The 22,779-nt window shown below is 40.0% G+C and overlaps 2 protein-coding genes across 2 annotated transcripts; both read right to left on the bottom strand.

Annotated features, from left to right (window-relative positions):
- Positions 1 to 3,073: 3,073 nt before the first annotated feature.
- LOC123728750 (GTPase IMAP family member 7-like) lies at positions 3,074 to 7,961 on the bottom strand. Its single transcript, XM_045701441.1, has 2 exons — positions 7,603 to 7,961; positions 3,074 to 4,834 (listed from the first exon to the last, which is right to left on the bottom strand). Exons 1-2 carry the CDS (start codon positions 7,649 to 7,651, stop codon positions 3,828 to 3,830), a joined length of 1,056 nt encoding a protein of 351 aa, XP_045557397.1. The 5' UTR covers positions 7,652 to 7,961; the 3' UTR covers positions 3,074 to 3,827.
- A 5,936-nt stretch (positions 7,962 to 13,897) lies between these two features.
- Positions 13,898 to 18,434, bottom strand: LOC106577875 (GTPase IMAP family member 7-like). The gene is made up of 2 exons (XM_045701442.1): positions 18,074 to 18,434; positions 13,898 to 15,305 (listed from the first exon to the last, which is right to left on the bottom strand). Exons 1-2 carry the CDS (start codon positions 18,120 to 18,122, stop codon positions 14,299 to 14,301), a joined length of 1,056 nt encoding a protein of 351 aa, XP_045557398.1. The 5' UTR covers positions 18,123 to 18,434; the 3' UTR covers positions 13,898 to 14,298.
- Between the last annotated feature and the right edge of the window lie 4,345 nt (positions 18,435 to 22,779).

The raw sequence follows: 22,779 nt of genomic DNA on the forward strand, positions 1-22,779 counted from the left end.
CAAGCTTACAGACAATGTCAAATGTGATACAGCGAAGCACCTGAGTGAGCTGGGTGCACAATTACGCAGGTACTTTCCCAAAACAGATGACACAAGTAACTGGATTTGTTATCCATTTTACATTTTAGTCATTTAGCAGACGCTCTTATCCAGAGCGACTTACAGTAGTGAATACATACATTTCATTTCATGCATTTTTTTTTTTGTACTGGCCCCTCATGGGAATCGAATCCACAACCCTGGCGTTGCACACACCATGCTTTACCAACTGAGCCACATGCCTTTCATGCCCTGTCTCCAGTCCACTTACCGATATCTGAACAAGAGAACCTCTTCGAAATTGCAACAAGCAGTTGTGTGAAAATTGAATTTAATCAGAAGCCACTGCCAGATTTCTGGATAGGGCTGCGCTCAGAGTTTCTTGCCTTGGTAAATTGTGCTGTTAAGACACTGATGCCCTTTGCAACCACGTACCTATGTGAGAGGGTTTCTCAGCCCTCACTAGCATGAAAACTAAATACAGGCACAGACTGTGTGTGGGAACTTATTTAAGACTGAGACTCTCTCCAACATTGCACAGTTATGTGCATCCTTTCACGCACAACCTTCTCATTAACCTGTTGTGAGTTATTCACAATTTTTGATGAACAAACAAGGTTTTATATGTAAGATGGCTAAATAAAGAGCAACATTAATGATTATTATTATATTACTATTTGTGCCCTGGTCCTATAAGAGCTCTTTGTCACTTCCCACGAGCCGGGTTGTGACAAAAACTCATACTCATTCTTATGTTAATAAATGTATTGTATAGTGTGTGTGGCAGGCTTACAATGATGGCAAAAAAACTACATTTGAGAGTGCACTGACCCTGGTGCTAGAGGGGGTACGTAGCTGGAGGTTGAATGTTTGAAGGGGTACGGGACTATAAAACGTTTGGGAACCACTGCTCTACTATAACCAAGACCCTGATGGTCACTCTGACAGAGCTCCAGAGTTACTCTGTGGAGATGGTAGAAACTTCCAGAAAGATAACCATCTGTGCAGCACTCCACCAATCAGGCCTTTATGGTGGCGTGGCCAGACGCAAGCCACTCCTCAGTAAAAGGCATATGACAGCCCGCTTGCAGTTTGCCAAAAGGCACTTCAAGGACTCTTAGACCATGAGAAACAAGATTCTCTGTTCTGATGAAACCAAGATTGAACTCTTTGGCCTGAATGCCAAGTGTCACGTCTGGAGGGAACCTGGCACCATCCCTACGGTGAAGCATGTTGGTGGCAGCATCAAGCAGTGGGGATGTTTTTCAGTGGCATGGACTGGGAGACTAGTCAGGATTGAGGGAAAAATGAACGGAGCAAAGTACAGAGAGATCCTTGATGACTGGGGTTAAGGTTCACCTTCCAACAGGACAAAGACCATAAGCACACAGCTAAGACAATGCAGGAGTGGCTTCAGGACAAGTCTCTGAATGTCTTTGAGTAGCCCAGCCAGAGACCGGACTTGAACCCGATCGAACATGTCTGGAGAGACCTAAAAATAGCCTGACAGAGCTTGAGAGGATCTGCAGAGAAGGATGGGAGAAACTCCTCAAATAGAGTTGTGCCAAGCTTGTAGCTTCATACCCAAGAAGGCACAAGGCTGTAATCGCTGCCAAAGGTGCTTCAACAAAGTACTGAGTAAAGGGCTTGAATACGTTTTTTTAGTTTTTATTAATTTTCAAAAATGTATAACCTGTTTTTGCTTTGTCATTATGAGGTATTGTGTGTAGATTAAGGGAAAAAACGATTTAATCAATTTTAGAATAAGGCTGTGACATAACAAAATGTGGAAATATCAAAGGGTTCCTCTCTAATCAGGGACTGATTTTGACCAGGTGTCTTCAATGAATTATCAGGTAGAACAGAAAACCAGCAGGCTCCGGACCTCGTAGGGTAAGAGTTGAATACCCCTGCACCCTATGTACTTGTTGAGATCTGACTGCGTCCACTTTTCAGGCGTCTTTTCTTCACGCAAAGGCGTGGCTCTGGGCCTGTTCCAGTGAAAGCAGGATATCCTTCTCGTCGGACTCGTTAAAGGAAAATGTTTCTTCCAGTCCGCGGTGAGTAATCGCTTTTCTGATGTCCAGAAGTTATTTTCGGGTCATAACATTATGTACACAATAAGTTACAAAAGAAGTTACACAAAGCACCCAAAAAAATGTTTTAAATAGCACAAGTGGTTGGGAGAATGTAAAACGTCAGCCATGTTCTTCGGTGCCATCCAACCAAAAGACACTAAACAGACACACACATTTCAACAAACGTCAATGACATCACACCTGGTCTGACCCACATGTTCCCACCTCAACCATACACATCACGTATGTCTCAACCCCCCCTCATCCTTCATCCCCTGGAATTGTTCAGTTCTTGTACAGTAGCACTCTATGCCATATGGCCTCAAATAGCAGTTTCTCCATTTTTCTCCGTAGTCCACACCTTTTCAATATTTAAATAATACATTTCATTCATTCACTGCTGTAGTGATGGAGGATAATTTGATTTCCAGTTTAAGTTGACTTTTAAAAAAAAATCTTTGACGAGAAAAGTATGGTCGACCCCATTGGGTATCTTACCGCACTCTCATATGCCATTTCTTGAAATATGCAGAGTTAAATATTCAGCTCTCTCTCTTATGCTTTCGATAATTGCGTGTTGTAATGTACACAGAAATATCCATCAGATTGTGAACAAGTAGCTTTTTTTATTTTTTTTGCAAGCAATTCAATCAACAGAGTGGAATACATGCCAGGACACAATCCTTCTGCAATCATTTAAAAGAGTAAATACAAAATGTATCATAGTAATCATATAAAAGTCATCAAGATTTGTTTGTAAATAAAGTCAATATTTATACAATTTAGGTGACATCACTGACTAAATTTCCATGAACTATAAGCTATTAGGCTGTAAAAAGGGAAACCCTGATATCAAATCTATGCCTTGGGAAATACGGTTTTATCAGCCACTTCTAAGTCTTGTTACTCATACAGTGTTATAATGACATGTTACATATACTGTGTGCTTTTTTTCATTTTACTCATCATCTACATTGAAAGGAAATAATGCTTATTTTAGTCTGTTGAAATTAGCAATCAAACATTTTCTACTGTAATTATGTTAAAACAATGACATGTTAAGGTTTGATTTGTCTGAAATGTTTATTAGTTTGAAGAGTTTTTCTTCTGTGTGTAGAGTACTGACTCGTGTGTGTGTGTGTAGAGTACTGACGTGTGTGTGTGTGTGTGTGTGTAGAGTACTGACGTGTGTGTGTGTGTGTGTAGAGTACTGACGTGTGTGGTTGTGTGTAGAGTACCGGTGTGTGTGTGTATGTGTGTGTCTATAGAGCTTCCCTGTGGCTCAGTTGGTAGAGCGTGGTGTTTGCAACGCCAGCACGGTGTGTGCAACGCCAGGGTTGTGGGTTCGATTCCCATGGGGGGCCAGTATACAAAAAGAGATGCATGAAATGTATGTATTCACTACTGTAAGTCGCTCTGGATAAAAGCGTCTGCTAAATGACTAAAATGTAAATGTAGAGTATTGACTCGTGTGTATAGAGTACTGACTCGTGTGTGTGTGTGGAGTAGTGGCTGTTGTGTTTAATAAACTATTGAAACACAGGTTGTTAACACTCATTCACTCATTTCACCTGTGTTTTCTGAATACCTAGAGTGCTCCTGCTACTTCTTTTCTTCACTCGAACTCAATTTGCTGTAGGCAACCCCTCTGACATACATCTTACACTGTCCACAATACCTTGACCCTGCTCCAAGATATACTTACCCACCTCAGACTGCCTCAGCTGCTTTCTTTGCTGCCTCTCCTGGTGTCTCTGCATTCTCTGCTGCAGCAGCTCCTATCATCTTCCCTCCTATTGCCCCCCCAGCTACAATTGCTCCAGCTATGCTTACTGTTATTGCTGTGTTTAGTCCTCCTGCCCCAAGTTCAGTTATCGTGGGTATCTTACCAAGTACTGATTGAACGAATGCTTCTGCCCCTGCAACCCCAAGGAGAGCTCCCACTATTGTACCTGTTGCTATCCCTGTTAATTTGATCAGGAGTTTCTTCCACACATTTTCAGTGGCCTGTTTATTGATCGCTTCCTCTGACATCTTTCCCATTGACTCCTTCCTAAGACTCTCTATCTCTGCTTGTATTAATCTCTCTGCCTCTTGGAGCAACTCGTTGGTGTAGCATTCTCCTCCGTTCTCGCTCACCATCTCCTCTATGGTGTTGAGTAACTCTGTTACTTGGTACTGGTTGTTCCTGTACTGACTCTGCTGATTGGTGTTCCAGTATTTGTTGTCAATGACGTGACAGCGGCCACCACATTTCTCCACAAGCTCACTCAGTTTATCATTCGTTTTCACAAAATCCTGAATAGTTATTCCTTCAAGCTGGTCACCGTGAGTGAAGAGAACTGTGGAATATTTGAAGGCCTCTGGTGAAAAACATTTAGCAATTTCTTCAATGACTTGTTCCTCATGACATCCGTAGCGGTCCACTCTAAGCACAATGAGAAAGGCATGTGGCCCCGGAGCACACTCTACAATACATTTCACTAGTTCAGGTTTCAGATCCTCTTCAGGGATGTTTGTGTCAAAAAATCCAGGTGTGTCTACTACAGTGAGTTTTCTTCCATTGATGTCCTTGGTCTTTGCTTCACACTTGTACATCTCGGACTTGGCTGAACTGTTTATCTTGAACTCTGTCCCTCCTCCAAAGATGGTGTTTCCTGCACTGCTTTTGCCCCATCCTGTTTTCCCCAGCAGCACGATCCTCATTGGGTTTGACTCTATAGGGAGGAGGGGCATCATTATGACTTGAATTACTTTTAATGATACTGTACATATAATTTATAGTAATATACATGTATAATCACAAAGATCTCTAAATGATCCCTGAGTCATGAATTAATTGGTAACTAATTTCTTGTAAATAATTGTATAGTAAATAATACATTAAAGTGGGAGTCCGTAACCACTTTGAAATTCATAGACAGAGCTACTATCTGACCAAAATTAGTTCTAACAATGTTTTGAGGCTAAACAGTATTTGTAAAAGTAAAACAAGCATAGCTATATATTTTGGGTTCTGATGTGGTATGACAGGTGAATTAAGCTCATGAGGCATAATATATATATACTTCAAGAATCAATGTGTACATGTCATTAACTTAAGTCATAATGTATGCATTAACTGCTGCTAGCCCCTTTAATGAAAATGTGTGCTTAAGATAATTAAATAACTATATAAATCATCAAAACTATGACACAATTGCTAAAAGAACTACAAGCAATGAATAAGAAGATACTCTCAATGCTTGTTGACTAGTGTTTTTCTGTATGAGTAAATGTGACTATTTGTTTGATCCAAAAGAATGACCCAAACCTAACCCACCTCTAACCCTAACCAAACCCTTCTCATAACTCTTAACCATAACCCTATCCTTAACCATAACCATGACCTTAACACCCCAGGACTTCCAGTTGTGGTGTGGCCTGAGGGAGTTTGAGCAGAGGATGGGCTGCCAGTACCTGACCCATGAGGGAGACGAGGACCGCTGGAGACACCATGCGTCATCTAAGCAACTTCTCTGCCTTTGTTATATTGTATCTAAAGTTCAAGTTCAGAGAAAATGTCCCACTTTGTTAACTAAATGGATCTTCCTAGATTCTCTATAGAGTATCCCTATGGTGAGGCTCCTCCTGTACACTTCTCATTTGTAGCAGGCTAAATATAAGTGTTTTAATCTCAGGATCAAACTTTAATGTGGGTTTCTGGCGTCATCAAATTATTTGATCTACTTCCCCAGAGTCAGATGAACTCATGGATACCCTTTTTGTGTATCTGCATCCAGTGTGAAGAAAGTTAAGAGGAAGTTTCACGAGCCAATGCTAACTAATGCAATGACTGAAAGTCTACAGGAACAGCTAGCAACGCTAGCTATTACACTAGTTAACACTAGTTAGCAATTGCGTTAAAGTTGTTTAGCAACAAGTCTTTAGTCATAATACAAGTCCGATTTATTGAATTCTCCATGTGTACTATATTAAAGGGCATTTCGTTTAACATAACAGGCTTTTAAAATTCATTATTGGTGCCCATTTGACATGGAATGACCCTTATAGCTGTTGAGATTAAATAGCCTTCTGCATGTATTGTTGAAATTAAATCAGATATTGTCTGGAATATTGTTTTTAAATCTACATTCATGAAGTACTGAAAATTAACCAATTGAATTGATTGTTAATAGAGTAAACATTTCAAGGTTTACATTCATGTTGGATCCCAGTGTCACGTCCTGGCCAGTATAAGGGTTAATTGTTATTGTAGTTTGGTCAGGACGTGGCAGAGGGTATTTGTTTTATGTGGTTCGGGGTGGTGTGTTAGTTAGGAGGGCGTTTGATTTATTATTTCCGGGTTTTGGGTTATGGTCTATGTTTATGTATTTCTATGTGAAGTCTAGTGAGTGTGTTTCTATGTTGAGTTAATTGGGGTGGACTTCCAATTGAAGGCAGCTGTTTGGTGTTGCCTTTGATTGGAAGTCCTATATTAGTTGGGTGTGTTTGTCTTGTATTTGTGGGAGATTGTTTTTGCATTGCGTGTTTTTTGTTAGCATGCAAAACTGGCATTTGTCGTGCTTATTGTTTCTTGTTTTTTCGTGTTCAACGTTTGTGAATAAATTAAGAAAATGAACACCAACTCTGCTGCATATTGGTCCACCTTTTCGGACGACGATTTCGCTATATCGTCCTCCGACGAAGAAAGCCGTGACACCCAGTTTTTGTCTGAGTATGTAACGGCTTCATTTGATGAGAGCACATGGCTAATGGAGTTAGTTTGAGCTGAACTGAGACCTTTAAGAAAATGGATGCATCACTTCCTTGTGCCCCTTTTTGTTTTCTTGGTTTAGTTTGTCCTCTCTGTAGTTCCCCGTAATCACATAACTTCTCATTTCCTCCCTCATGAATACAAAAACAGTTGCTAGTCTGTAAAACAGCTTTGCTTTCACTTCCCTTCCCTTCATAAAACTGCACGTTGCACAAATATGAATTACTGTTCCTAAATTTCCGTGTGTAGATAATTGTTTTACAAATAGAAGTATTTGATTGTAAGTGTTGGATTATTATTTTGGATAGGCCTTGGATATTTAAAGATACAGAAATACTGTAATCTGATGAAGTTGGCTAGTTTTTAACGATTGTTTTGATACAATTAGCCATGGTACTACAGATCAGTTGCTGTATTTTATTTGGTGCCCTGTGCTTCAGAGAAAAACAGCATTAGAGGGAATAGAGGGGCCTGTGTTCCAGATGTTAAAGCCACAGGATGGATGTAAAGAGGCTATCAGAGTTGACATGGGTTTGAGTCCGACCCATGCATTTCTGACTCACTAATTCCCCTAAACCTCCCGCACACATGGATCTACAATTGTGACAATCAACTATATTAATTTGGGGACAAGTTGAAACACATTAAACATTCATAGACATTTAGCTAGCTAGCTTACTGTTGATCGCTAATTTGTCCTGGGATATAAACATTGGGTTGTTATTTTACCTGAAGTGCACTTTCTTTCTTTCTGGTTCTTTGTAAAAAAATTACCCATTTTGAGTTATACAAAATTGTGTTCTCTACTCCAACAATTAATCCACAGATAAAAGAGGACACCTAATTAGTGTCTAGTAATCTCTCCTCCTTCAATAGTAGTAGTGTTGTAGAAAAATCAGCTCTTGTAGTCGAAAAAACTGTTAAGAATTCAACAAGGGTTTATTCAGTAGTGACCAGCGCATGGGAGACCTTTTCTAGATGCAGTCAGCATTGGACTCTCTCAGACATAAATACATTTTAGTTTATATAGGCAAGGAACATCTGGTTCAGATCAGCCCTCTCCTCTCTATTAAGTTTTCTAGGCAAGCGTGTCTATTATATGAGAGGTATCCAAGTGATACCCCCCTTCCCCCCTCTCTGCAATTTACAACACGTGGGATTGTCACGTTTCATACTCCCCCTTCCTCAAATCCAGATTTTGTCCAGTTCGAGTTCAACTTGGATAATAACTTTAAAGCACACAGTACAGCTGTCTAACATAGTTGTCATTAAGCTTAAATCTTCCTTCACAGTGGTAGTAGTTGCAGTGGTGTATTAAGTAAGTAGTTTTTTGGTATCTGTACTTTACTTTACTATTTTTATTTTTGACAACTTTTACTTTTACTTCACTACATTCCTAAAGAAAATAATTTACTTTTTACTCCACACATTTTGAATGCTTAGCATGACAGGAAAATGTTTCAAATCATGCACTTATAAAGAGAACATCCCTGGTCATCTACTGCCTCTGATCTGGTGGACTCAATAAACACACATGTTTTGTTTGTAAATGATGTCTGAGTGTTGGAGTGTGCCCCTGGCTATCCGTAAATGAAAAAAAACAAGAATGGTCTTGTCTGGTTTGCTTAGTATCAGGAATTTGAAATGATTTGTACTTTCACTTTTGATACTTAAGTACATTTTCTCAATTAAATTTACTTTTGATACTAAAGTATATTTAAAACCAAATACTTTTAGACTTTTACTTAAGTAGTATTTTACTGGGTGACTTTCACTTTTACTTGAGTAATTTTCTATTAGCGTTTCTTTACTTTTACTCAAGTATGACAATTGGCTACTTTTTTCCACCACGGAGGAGGAGGAGGAGGACTTTATGTCAGTTGGCAAACACTACCACCACCATCTGGAGTGTGGACCTCAGTTCATCTTTCAATCACCCACATGGGTATATGTTTATATATGGGACTTGCAGCGCATAAAACAATAGAACCAATAACCATTTTACCATTTTAAAGGTTCTTCCTTACGGTTCCATCAGCCTTAGTAGCCTTTAAAATTGTATTGTTTATAACAATACATTATATCATAAGGCCTTTCTTTGAGGACCTAGTACACAGTGCTGTTAGGAATGCCCTCGTTTACAGGCCACATCAGGCCTGCAAGTCATTATGCTACATACAGTAGTGATGTGTAATTCCTGTTGGAATCAAGGCAGAGTTAGCATATCCAACAAGAGGATTTGTATAATCACCCGCAACTTGCATTCAGAATGACTTCCAGGGTAGGGAAATGTACTACTGAGACTACCTCAATCATCAAGAACTGGTATTCCCAAACTGGGGAATGCCGTCGGGTACGCCAAATAAAAATGTGATTCACATTTTTATAATAATCTTCATAATCGCCGCCAAACCCATTGGCTCCAGGTCATCTACAAGACCCTGCTAGGTAAAGTCCCCCCTTATCTCCGCTCACTGGTCACCATAGCAGCACCCACCTGTAGCACGCGCTCCAGCAGGTATATCTCTCTGGTCACCCCTAAAGCCAACTCCTCTTTTGGTCGTCTCTCCTTCCAGTTCTCTGCTGCCAATGACTGGAACGAACTACAAAAATCTCTGAAACTCGAAACACTTATCTCCCTCACTAGCTTTAAGCACCAGCTGTCAGAGCAGCTCAAAGATCACTGCACCTGTACATAGCCCATCTATAATTTAGCCCAAACTACTACCTCTTCCCTACTGTATTTATTTATTTTATTTATTTTGCTCCTTTGCACCATATTATTTATATTTTTAACTTTGAACTTTCTTCAAATAACAAATCTACCATTCCAGTGTTTTACTTGCTATACTGTATTTTCTCTGCCACCATGGCCTTTTTCTTGCCTTAACCTCCCTTATCTCACCTCATTTGCTCACATTTGTATATAGTCTTATTTTTCTACTGTATCATTGATTGTATGTTGTTTTACTCCATGTGTAACTCTGTGTTGTTGTATGTTGTCGAACTGCTTTCCCTTATCTTGGCCAGGTCGCAATTGTAAATGAGAACTTGTTCTCAACTTGCCTACCTGGTTAAATAAAGGTGAAATAAAAAATAAAAATAAAATGTTTTGGACACTACAGTGAAAATGGTTAACTTTGTTAAAGCAAGGCCCCTGAACTCTCGTGTATTTTCTGCACTGTGCAATGATATGGGCAGTAACCATGTAACGCTTTTACAACATACAAAAGTGCGCTGGTTATCAAGGGGCAAAGAATTGATACGTTTTTAAAAAATTGAGAGACGAGCTTAAAGTTTTCTTTACTGACCATAATTTTCACTTGTCTAACTGCTTGCATGATGACGAGTTTCTCACACGACTGGCCTATCTGGGTGATGTTTTTTCTCGCCTGAATGATCTGAATCTAGGATTACAGGGATACTCCGCAACTATATTCAATGTGCGGGACAAAATTAAGGCTATGATTAAGAAGTTGGAGCTCTTCTCTGTCTGCATTAACAAGGACAACACACAGGTCTTTCCATCATTGTATGATTTTTTGTGTGCAAATGAACTCAAGCTTACAGACAATGTCAAATGTGATACAGCGAAGCACCTGAGTGAGCTGGGTGCACAATTACGCAGGTACTTTCCCAAAACAGATGACACAAGTAACTGGATTTGTTATCCATTTTACATTTTAGTCATTTAGCAGACGCTCTTATCCAGAGCGACTTACAGTAGTGAATACATACATTTCATTTCATGCATTTTTTTTTTTGTACTGGCCCCTCGTGGGAATCGAATCCACAACCCTGGCGTTGCACACACCATGCTTTACCAACTGAGCCACATGCCTTTCATGCCCTGTCTCCAGTCCACTTACCGATATCTGAACAAGAGAACCTCTTCGAAATTGCAACAAGCAGTTGTGTGAAAATTGAATTTAATCAGAAGCCACTGCCAGATTTCTGGATAGGGCTGCGCTCAGAGTTTCTTGCCTTGGTAAATTGTGCTGTTAAGACACTGATGCCCTTTGCAACCACGTACCTATGTGAGAGGGTTTCTCAGCCCTCACTAGCATGAAAACTAAATACAGGCACAGACTGTGTGTGGGAACTTATTTAAGACTGAGACTCTCTCCAACATTGCACAGTTATGTGCATCCTTTCACGCACAACCTTCTCATTAACCTGTTGTGAGTTATTCACAATTTTTGATGAACAAACAAGGTTTTATATGTAAGATGGCTAAATAAAGAGCAACATTAATGATTATTATTATATTACTATTTGTGCCCTGGTCCTATAAGAGCTCTTTGTCACTTCCCACGAGCCGGGTTGTGACAAAAACTCATACTCATTCTTATGTTAATAAATGTATTGTATAGTGTGTGTGGCAGGCTTACAATGATGGCAAAAAAACTACATTTGAGAGTGCACTGACCCTGGTGCTAGAGGGGGTACGTAGCTGGAGGTTGAATGTTTGAAGGGGTACGGGACTATAAAACGTTTGGGAACCACTGCTCTACTATAACCAAGACCCTGATGGTCACTCTGACAGAGCTCCAGAGTTACTCTGTGGAGATGGTAGAAACTTCCAGAAAGATAACCATCTGTGCAGCACTCCACCAATCAGGCCTTTATGGTGGCGTGGCCAGACGCAAGCCACTCCTCAGTAAAAGGCATATGACAGCCCGCTTGCAGTTTGCCAAAAGGCACTTCAAGGACTCTTAGACCATGAGAAACAAGATTCTCTGTTCTGATGAAACCAAGATTGAACTCTTTGGCCTGAATGCCAAGTGTCACGTCTGGAGGGAACCTGGCACCATCCCTACGGTGAAGCATGTTGGTGGCAGCATCAAGCAGTGGGGATGTTTTTCAGTGGCATGGACTGGGAGACTAGTCAGGATTGAGGGAAAAATGAACGGAGCAAAGTACAGAGAGATCCTTGATGACTGGGGTTAAGGTTCACCTTCCAACAGGACAAAGACCATAAGCACACAGCTAAGACAATGCAGGAGTGGCTTCAGGACAAGTCTCTGAATGTCTTTGAGTAGCCCAGCCAGAGACCGGACTTGAACCCGATCGAACATGTCTGGAGAGACCTAAAAATAGCCTGACAGAGCTTGAGAGGATCTGCAGAGAAGGATGGGAGAAACTCCTCAAATAGAGTTGTGCCAAGCTTGTAGCTTCATACCCAAGAAGGCACAAGGCTGTAATCGCTGCCAAAGGTGCTTCAACAAAGTACTGAGTAAAGGGCTTGAATACGTTTTTTTAGTTTTTATTAATTTTCAAAAATGTATAACCTGTTTTTGCTTTGTCATTATGAGGTATTGTGTGTAGATTAAGGGAAAAAACGATTTAATCAATTTTAGAATAAGGCTGTGACATAACAAAATGTGGAAATATCAAAGGGTTCCTCTCTAATCAGGGACTGATTTTGACCAGGTGTCTTCAATGAATTATCAGGTAGAACAGAAAACCAGCAGGCTCCGGACCTCGTAGGGTAAGAGTTGAATACCCCTGCACCCTATGTACTTGTTGAGATCTGACTGCGTCCACTTTTCAGGCGTCTTTTCTTCACGCAAAGGCGTGGCTCTGGGCCTGTTCCAGTGAAAGCAGGATATCCTTCTCGTCGGACTCGTTAAAGGAAAATGTTTCTTCCAGTCCGCGGTGAGTAATCGCTTTTCTGATGTCCAGAAGTTATTTTCGGGTCATAACATTATGTACACAATAAGTTACAAAAGAAGTTACACAAAGCACCCAAAAAAATGTTTTAAATAGCACAAGTGGTTGGGAGAATGTAAAACGTCAGCCATGTTCTTCGGTGCCATCCAACCAAAAGACACTAAACAGACACACACATTTCAACAAACGTCAATGACATCACACCTGGTCTGACCCACATGTTCCCACCTCAACCATACACATCACGTATGTCTCAACCCCCCTCATCCTTCATCCCCTGGAATTGTTCAGTTCTTGTACAGTAGCACTCTATGCCATATGGCCTCAAATAGCAGTTTCTCCATTTTTCTCCGTAGTCCACACCTTTTCAATATTTAAATAATACATTTCATTCATTCACTGCTGTAGTGATGGAGGATAATTTGATTTCCAGTTTAAGTTGACTTTTAAAAAAAATCTTTGACGAGAAAAGTATGGTCGACCCCATTGGGTATCTTACCGCACTCTCATATGCCATTTCTTGAAATATGCAGAGTTAAATATTCAGCTCTCTCTCTTATGCTTTCGATAATTGCGTGTTGTAATGTACACAGAAATATCCATCAGATTGTGAACAAGTAGCTTTTTTATTTTTTTTGCAAGCAATTCAATCAACAGAGTGGAATACATGCCAGGACACAATCCTTCTGCAATCATTTAAAAGAGTAAATACAAAATGTATCATAGTAATCATATAAAAGTCATCAAGATTTGTTTGTAAATAAAGTCAATATTTATACAATTTAGGTGACATCACTGACTAAATTTCCATGAACTATAAGCTATTAGGCTGTAAAAAAGGGGAAACCCTGATATCAAATCTATGCCTTGGGAAATACGGTTTTATCAGCCACTTCTAAGTCTTGTTACTCATACAGTGTTATAATGACATGTTACATATACTGTGTGCTTTTTTTCATTTTACTCATCATCTACATTGAAAGGAAATAATGCTTATTTTAGTCTGTTGAAATTAGCAATCAAACATTTTCTACTGTAATTATGTTAAAACAATGACATGTTAAGGTTTGATTTGTCTGAAATGTTTATTAGTTTGAAGAGTTTTTCTTCTGTGTGTAGAGTACTGACTCGTGTGTGTGTGTGTAGAGTACTGACGTGTGTGTGTGTGTGTGTGTGTGTGTGTGTGTGTGTGTGTGTGTGTGTGTGTGTGTGTAGAGTACTGACGTGTGTGTGTGTGTGTGTGTGTAGAGTACTGACGTGTGTGGTTGTGTGTAGAGTACCGGTGTGTGTGTGTATGTGTGTGTCTATAGAGCTTCCCTGTGGCTCAGTTGGTAGAGCGTGGTGTTTGCAACGCCAGCACGGTGTGTGCAACGCCAGGGTTGTGGGTTCGATTCCCATGGGGGGCCAGTATACCAAAAAAAATACATGAAATGTATCTATTCACTACTGTAAGTCGCTCTGGATAAAAGCGTCTGCTAAATGACTAAAATGTAAATGTAGAGTACTGACTTGTGTGTATAGAGTACTGACTCGTGTGTGTGTGTAGAGTAGTGGCTGTTGTGTTTAATAAACTATTGAAACACAGGTTGTTAACACTCATTCACTCATTTCACCTGTGTTTTCTGAATACCTAGAGTGCTCCTGCTACTTCTTTTCTTCACTCAAACTCAATTTGCTGTAGGCAACCCCTCTGACATACATCTTACATCGTCCACAATACCTTGACCCTGCTCCAAGATATACTTACCCACCTCAGACTGCCTCAGCTGCTTTCTTTGCTGCCTCTCCTGGTGTCTCTGCATTCTCTGCTGCAGCAGCTCCTATCATCTTCCCTCCTATTGCCCCCCCAGCTACAATTGCTCCAGCTATGGTTACTGTTATTGCTGTGTTTAGTCCTCCTGCCCCAAGTTCAGTTATCGTGGGTATCTTACCAAGTACTGATTGAACGAATGCTTCTGCCCCTGCAACCCCAAGGAGAGCTCCCACTATTGTACCTGTTGCTATCCCTGTTAATTTGATCAGGAGTTTCTTCCACACATTTTCAGTGGCCTGTTTATTGATCGCTTCCTCTGACATCTTTCCCATTGACTCCTTCCTAAGACTCTCTATCTCTGCTTGTATTAATCTCTCTGCCTCTTGGAGCAACTCGTTGGTGTAGCATTCTCCTCCGTTCTCGCTCACCATCTCCTCTATGGTGTTGAGTAACTCTGTTACTTGGTACTGGTTGTTCCTGTACTGACTCTGCTGATTGGTGTTCCAGTATTTGTTGTCAATGACGTGACAGCGGCCACCACATTTCTCCACAAGCTCACTCAGTTTATCATTCGTTTTCACAAAATCCTGAATAGTTATTCCTTCAAGCTGGTCACCGTGAGTGAAGAGAACTGTGGAATATTTGAAGGCCTCTGGTGAAAAACATTTAGCAATTTCTTCAATGACTTGTTCCTCATGACATCCGTAGCGGTCCACTCTAAGCACAATGAGAAAGGCATGTGGCCCCGGAGCACACTCTACAATACATTTCACTAGTTCAGGTTTCAGATCCTCTTCAGGGATGTTTGTGTCAAAAAATCCAGGTGTGTCTACTACAGTGAGTTTTCTTCCATTGATGTCCTTGGTCTTTGCTTCACACTTGTACATCTCGGACTTGGCTGAACTGTTTATCTTGAACTCTGTCCCTCCTCCAAAGATGGTGTTTCCTGCACTGCTTTTGCCCCATCCTGTTTTCCCCAGCAGCACGATCCTCATTGGGTTTGACTCTATAGGGAGGAGGGGCATCATTATGACTTGAATTACTTTTAATGATACTGTACATATAATTTATAGTAATATACATGTATAATCACAAAGATCTCTAAATGATCCCTGAGTCATGAATTAATTGGTAACTAATTTCTTGTAAATAATTGTATAGTAAATAATACATTAAAGTGGGAGTCCGTAACCACTTTGAAATTCATAGACAGAGCTACTATCTGACCAAAATTAGTTCTAACAATGTTTTGAGGCTAAACAGTATTTGTAAAAGTAAAACAAGCATAGCTATATATTTTGGGTTCTGATGTGGTATGACAGGTGAATTAAGCTCATGAGGCATAATATATATATACTTCAAGAATCAATGTGTACATGTCATTAACTTAAGTCATAATGTATGCATTAACTGCTGCTAGCCCCTTTAATGAAAATGTGTGCTTAAGATAATTAAATAACTATATAAATCATCAAAACTATGACACAATTGCTAAAAGAACTACAAGCAATGAATAAGAAGATACTCTCAATGCTTGTTGACTAGTGTTTTTCTGTATGAGTAAATGTGACTATTTGTTTGATCCAAAAGAATGACCCAAACCTAACCCACCTCTAACCCTAACCAAACCCTTCTCATAACTCTTAACCATAACCCTATCCTTAACCATAACCATGACCTTAACACCCCAGGACTTCCAGTTGTGGTGTGGCCTGAGGGAGTTTGAGCAGAGGATGGGCTGCCAGTACCTGACCCATGAGGGAGACGAGGACCGCTGGAGACACCATGCGTCATCTAAGCAACTTCTCTGCCTTTGTTATATTGTATCTAAAGTTCAAGTTCAGAGAAAATGTCCCACTTTGTTAACTAAATGGATCTTCCTAGATTCTCTATAGAGTATCCCTATGGTGAGGCTCCTCCTGTACACTTCTCATTTGTAGCAGGCTAAATATAAGTGTTTTAATCTCAGGATCAAACTTTAATGTGGGTTTCTGGCGTCATCAAATTATTTGATCTACTTCCCCAGAGTCAGATGAACTCATGGATACCCTTTTTGTGTATCTGCATCCAGTGTGAAGAAAGTTAAGAGGAAGTTTCACGAGCCAATGCTAACTAATGCAATGACTGAAAGTCTACAGGAACAGCTAGCAACGCTAGCTATTACACTAGTTAACACTAGTTAGCAATTGCGTTAAAGTTGTTTAGCAACAAGTCTTTAGTCATAATACAAGTCCGATTTATTGAATTCTCCATGTGTACTATATTAAAGGGCATTTCGTTTAACATAACAGGCTTTTAAAATTCATTATTGGTGCCCATTTGACATGGAATGACCCTTATAGCTGTTGAGATTAAATAGCCTTCTGCATGTATTGTTGAAATTAAATCAGATATTGTCTGGAATATTGTTTTTAAATCTACATTCATGAAGTACTGAAAATTAACCAATTGAATTGATTGTTAATAGAGTAAACATTTCAAGGTTTACATTCATGTTGGATCCCAGTGTCACGTCCTGGCCAGTATAAGGGTTAATTGTTATTGTAGTTTGGTCAGGACGTGGCAGAGGGTATTTGTTTTATGTGGTTCGGGGTGGTGTGTTAGTTAGGAGGGCGTTTGATTTATTATTTCCGGGTTTTGGGTTATGGTCTATGTTTATGTATTTCTATGTGAAGTCTAGTGAGTGTGTTTCTATGTTGAGTTAATTGGGGTGGACTTCCAATTGAAGGCAGCTGTTTGGTGTTGCCTTTGATTGGAAGTCCTATATTAGTTGGGTGTGTTTGTCTTGTATTTGTGGGAGATTGTTTTTGCATTGCGTGTTTTTGTTAGCATGCAAAACTGGCATTTGTCGTGCTTATTGTTTCTTGTTTTTTCGTGTTCAACGTTTGTGAATAAATTAAGAAAATGAACACCAACTCTGCTGCATATTGGTCCACCTTTTCGGACGACGATTTCGCTTATATCGTCCTCCGACGAAGAAAGCCGTGACACCCAGTTTTTGTCTGAGTATGTAACGGCTTCATTTGATGAGAGCACATGGCTAATGGAGTTAGTTTGAGCTGAACTGAGACCTTTAAGAAAATGGATGCATCACTTCCTTGTGCCCCTTTTTGTTTTCTTGGTTTAGTTTGTCCTCTCTGTAGTTCCCCGTAATCACATAACTTCTCATTTCCTCCCTCATGAATACAAAAACAGTTGCTAGTCTGTAAAACAGCTTTGCTTTCACTTCCCTTCCCTTCATAAAACTGCACGTTGCACAAATATGAATTACTGTTCCTAAATTTCCGTGTGTAGATAATTGTTTTACAAATAGAAGTATTTGATTGTAAGTGTTGGATTATTATTTTGGATAGGCCTTGGATATTTAAAGATACAGAAATACTGTAATCTGATGAAGTTGGCTAGTTTTTAACGATTGTTTTGATACAATTAGCCATGGTACTACAGATCAGTTGCTGTATTTTATTTGGTGCCCTGTGCTTCAGAGAAAAACAGATATAGAGGGAATAGAGGGGCCTGTGTTCCAGATGTTAAAGCCACAGGATGGATGTAAAGAGGCTATCAGAGTTGACATGGGTTTGAGTCCGACCCATGCATTTCTGACTCACTAATTCCCCTAAACCTCCCGCACACATGGATCTACAATTGTGACAATCAACTATATTAATTTGGGGACAAGTTGAAACACATTAAACATTCATAGACATTTAGCTAGCTAGCTTACTGTTGATCGCTAATTTGTCCTGGGATATAAACATTGGGTTGTTATTTTACCTGAAGTGCACTTTCTTTCTTTCTGGTTCTTTGTAAAAAAATTACCCATTTTGAGTTATACAAAATTGTGTTCTCTACTCCAACAATTAATCCACAGATAAAAGAGGACACCTAATTAGTGTCTAGTAATCTCTCCTCCTTCAATAGTAGTAGTGTTGTAGAAAAATCAGCTCTTGTAGTCGAAAAAACTGTTAAGAATTCAACAAGGGTTTATTCAGTAGTGACCAGCGCATGGGAGACCTTTTCTAGATGCAGTCAGCATTGGACTCTCTCAGACATAAATACATTTTAGTTTATATAGGCAAGGAACATCTGGTTCAGATCAGCCCTCTCCTCTCTATTAAGTTTTCTAGGCAAGCGTGTCTATTATATGAGAGGTATCCAAGTGATACCCCCCTTCCCCCCTCTCTGCAATTTACAACACGTGGGATTGTCACGTTTCATACTCCCCTTCCTCAAATCCAGATTTTGTCCAGTTCGAGTTCAACTTGGATAATAACTTTAAAGCACACAGTACAGCTGTCTAACATAGTTGTCATTAAGCTTAAATCTTCCTTCACAGTGGTAGTAGTTGCAGTGGTGTATTAAGTAAGTAGTTTTTTTGGTATCTGTACTTTACTTTACTATTTTTATTTTTGACAACTTTTACTTTTACTTCACTACATTCCTAAAGAAAATAATTTACTTTTTACTCCACACATTTTGAATGCTTAGCATGACAGGAAAATGTTTCAAATCATGCACTTATAAAGAGAACATCCCTGGTCATCTACTGCCTCTGATCTGGTGGACTCAATAAACACACATGTTTTGTTTGTAAATGATGTCTGAGTGTTGGAGTGTGCCCCTGGCTATCCGTAAATGAAAAAAAACAAGAATGGTCTTGTCTGGTTTGCTTAGTATCAGGAATTTGAAATGATTTGTACTTTCACTTTTGATACTTAAGTACATTTTCTCAATTAAATTTACTTTTGATACTAAAGTATATTTAAAACCAAATACTTTTAGACTTTTACTTAAGTAGTATTTTACTGGGTGACTTTCACTTTTACTTGAGTAATTTTCTATTAGCGTTTCTTTACTTTTACTCAAGTATGACAATTGGCTACTTTTTCCACCACGGAGGAGGAGGAGGAGGACTTTATGTCAGTTGGCAAACACTACCACCACCATCTGGAGTGTGGACCTCAGTTCATCTTTCAATCACCCACATGGGTATATGTTTATATATGGGACTTGCAGCGCATAAAACAATAGAACCAATAACCATTTTACCATTTTAAAGGTTCTTCCTTACGGTTCCATCAGCCTTAGTAGCCTTTAAAATTGTATTGTTTATAACAATACATTATATCATAAGGCCTTTCTTTGAGGACCTAGTACACAGTGCTGTTAGGAATGCCCTCGTTTACAGGCCACATCAGGCCTGCAAGTCATTATGCTACATACAGTAGTGATGTGTAATTCCTGTTGGAATCAAGGCAGAGTTAGCATATCCAACAAGAGGATTTGTATAATCACCCGCAACTTGCATTCAGAATGACTTCCAGGGTAGGGAAATGTACTACTGAGACTACCTCAATCATCAAGAACTGGTATTCCCAAACTGGGGAATGCCGTCGGGTACGCCAAATAAAAATGTGATTCACATTTTTATAATAATCTTCATAATCGCCGCCAAACCCATTGGCTCCAGGTCATCTACAAGACCCTGCTAGGTAAAGTCCCCCCTTATCTCCGCTCACTGGTCACCATAGCAGCACCCACCTGTAGCACGCGCTCCAGCAGGTATATCTCTCTGGTCACCCCTAAAGCCAACTCCTCTTTTGGTCGTCTCTCCTTCCAGTTCTCTGCTGCCAATGACTGGAACGAACTACAAAAATCTCTGAAACTCGAAACACTTATCTCCCTCACTAGCTTTAAGCACCAGCTGTCAGAGCAGCTCAAAGATCACTGCACCTGTACATAGCCCATCTATAATTTAGCCCAAACTACTACCTCTTCCCTACTGTATTTATTTATTTTATTTATTTTGCTCCTTTGCACCATATTATTTATATTTTTAACTTTGAACTTTCTTCAAATAACAAATCTACCATTCCAGTGTTTTACTTGCTATACTGTATTTTCTCTGCCACCATGGCCTTTTTCTTGCCTTTACCTCCCTTATCTCACCTCATTTGCTCACATTTGTATATAGTCTTATTTTTCTACTGTATCATTGATTGTATGTTGTTTTACTCCATGTGTAACTCTGTGTTGTTGTATGTTGTCGAACTGCTTTCCCTTATCTTGGCCAGGTCGCAATTGTAAATGAGAACTTGTTCTCAACTTGCCTACCTGGTTAAATAAAGGTGAAATAAAAAATAAAAATAAAATGTTTTGGACACTACAGTGAAAATGGTTAACTTTGTTAAAGCAAGGCCCCTGAACTCTCGTGTATTTTCTGCACTGTGCAATGATATGGGCAGTAACCATGTAACGCTTTTACAACATACAAAAGTGCGCTGGTTATCAAGGGGCAAAGAATTGATACGTTTTTAAAAAATTGAGAGACGAGCTTAAAGTTTTCTTTACTGACCATAATTTTCACTTGTCTAACTGCTTGCATGATGACGAGTTTCTCACACGACTGGCCTATCTGGGTGATGTTTTTTCTCGCCTGAATGATCTGAATCTAGGATTACAGGGATACTCCGCAACTATATTCAATGTGCGGGACAAAATTAAGGCTATGATTAAGAAGTTGGAGCTCTTCTCTGTCTGCATTAACAAGGACAACACACAGGTCTTTCCATCATTGTATGATTTTTTGTGTGCAAATGAACTCAAGCTTACAGACAATGTCAAATGTGATACAGCGAAGCACCTGAGTGAGCTGGGTGCACAATTACGCAGGTACTTTCCCAAAACAGATGACACAAGTAACTGGATTTGTTATCCATTTTACATTTTAGTCATTTAGCAGACGCTCTTATCCAGAGCGACTTACAGTAGTGAATACATACATTTCATTTCATGCATTTTTTTTTTTGTACTGGCCCCTCGTGGGAATCGAATCCACAACCCTGGCGTTGCACACACCATGCTTTACCAACTGAGCCACATGCCTTTCATGCCCTGTCTCCAGTCCACTTACCGATATCTGAACAAGAGAACCTCTTCGAAATTGCAACAAGCAGTTGTGTGAAAATTGAATTTAATCAGAAGCCACTGCCAGATTTCTGGATAGGGCTGCGCTCAGAGTTTCTTGCCTTGGTAAATTGTGCTGTTAAGACACTGATGCCCTTTGCAACCACGTACCTATGTGAGAGGGTTTCTCAGCCCTCACTAGCATGAAAACTAAATACAGGCACAGACTGTGTGTGGGAACTTATTTAAGACTGAGACTCTCTCCAACATTGCACAGTTATGTGCATCCTTTCACGCACAACCTTCTCATTAACCTGTTGTGAGTTATTCACAATTTTTGATGAACAAACAAGGTTTTATATGTAAGATGGCTAAATAAAGAGCAACATTAATGATTATTATTATATTACTATTTGTGCCCTGGTCCTATAAGAGCTCTTTGTCACTTCCCACGAGCCGGGTTGTGACAAAAACTCATACTCATTCTTATGTTAATAAATGTATTGTATAGTGTGTGTGGCAGGCTTACAATGATGGCAAAAAAACTACATTTGAGAGTGCACTGACCCTGGTGCTAGAGGGGGTACGTAGCTGGAGGTTGAATGTTTGAAGGGGTACGGGACTATAAAACGTTTGGGAACCACTGCTCTACTATAACCAAGACCCTGATGGTCACTCTGACAGAGCTCCAGAGTTACTCTGTGGAGATGGTAGAAACTTCCAGAAAGATAACCATCTGTGCAGCACTCCACCAATCAGGCCTTTATGGTGGCGTGGCCAGACGCAAGCCACTCCTCAGTAAAAGGCATATGACAGCCCGCTTGCAGTTTGCCAAAAGGCACTTCAAGGACTCTTAGACCATGAGAAACAAGATTCTCTGTTCTGATGAAACCAAGATTGAACTCTTTGGCCTGAATGCCAAGTGTCACGTCTGGAGGGAACCTGGCACCATCCCCTACGGTGAAGCATGTTGGTGGCAGCATCAAGCAGTGGGGATGTTTTTCAGTGGCATGGACTGGGAGACTAGTCAGGATTGAGGGAAAAATGAACGGAGCAAAGTACAGAGAGATCCTTGATGACTGGGGTTAAGGTTCACCTTCCAACAGGACAAAGACCATAAGCACACAGCTAAGACAATGCAGGAGTGGCTTCGGGACAAGTCTCTGAATGTCTTTGAGTAGCCCAGCCAGAGACCGGACTTGAACCCGATCGAACATGTCTGGAGAGACCTAAAAATAGCCTGACAGAGCTTGAGAGGATCTGCAGAGAAGGATGGGAGAAACTCCTCAAATAGAGTTGTGCCAAGCTTGTAGCTTCATACCCAAGAAGGCACAAGGCTGTAATCGCTGCCAAAGGTGCTTCAACAAAGTACTGAGTAAAGGGCTTGAATACGTTTTTTAGTTTTTATTAATTTTCAAAAATGTATAACCTGTTTTTGCTTTGTCATTATGAGGTATTGTGTGTAGATTAAGGGAAAAAACGATTTAATCAATTTTAGAATAAGGCTGTGACATAACAAAATGTGGAAATATCAAAGGGTTCCTCTCTAATCAGGGACTGATTTTGACCAGGTG

The sequence above is a fragment of the Salmo salar genome, chromosome ssa18, assembly GCF_905237065.1.
Source record: "Salmo salar chromosome ssa18, Ssal_v3.1, whole genome shotgun sequence".
NCBI lineage: Eukaryota > Metazoa > Chordata > Actinopteri > Salmoniformes > Salmonidae > Salmo > Salmo salar.

Bases quoted from the DNA above. Each gene is read 5' to 3' on its own strand.
- LOC123728750 (XM_045701441.1), bottom strand. From the start codon at position 7,651: ATGGGTAATTTTTTTACAAAGAACCAGAAAGAAAGAAAGTGCACTTCA. The intron at 4,835-7,602 runs GTAAAATAACAA...TCCTCCCTATAG, and splicing joins AGAAAGAAAGTGCACTTCAG to AGTCAAACCCAATGAGGATC.
- LOC106577875 (XM_045701442.1), bottom strand. From the start codon at position 18,122: ATGGGTAATTTTTTTACAAAGAACCAGAAAGAAAGAAAGTGCACTTCA. The intron at 15,306-18,073 runs GTAAAATAACAA...TCCTCCCTATAG, and splicing joins AGAAAGAAAGTGCACTTCAG to AGTCAAACCCAATGAGGATC.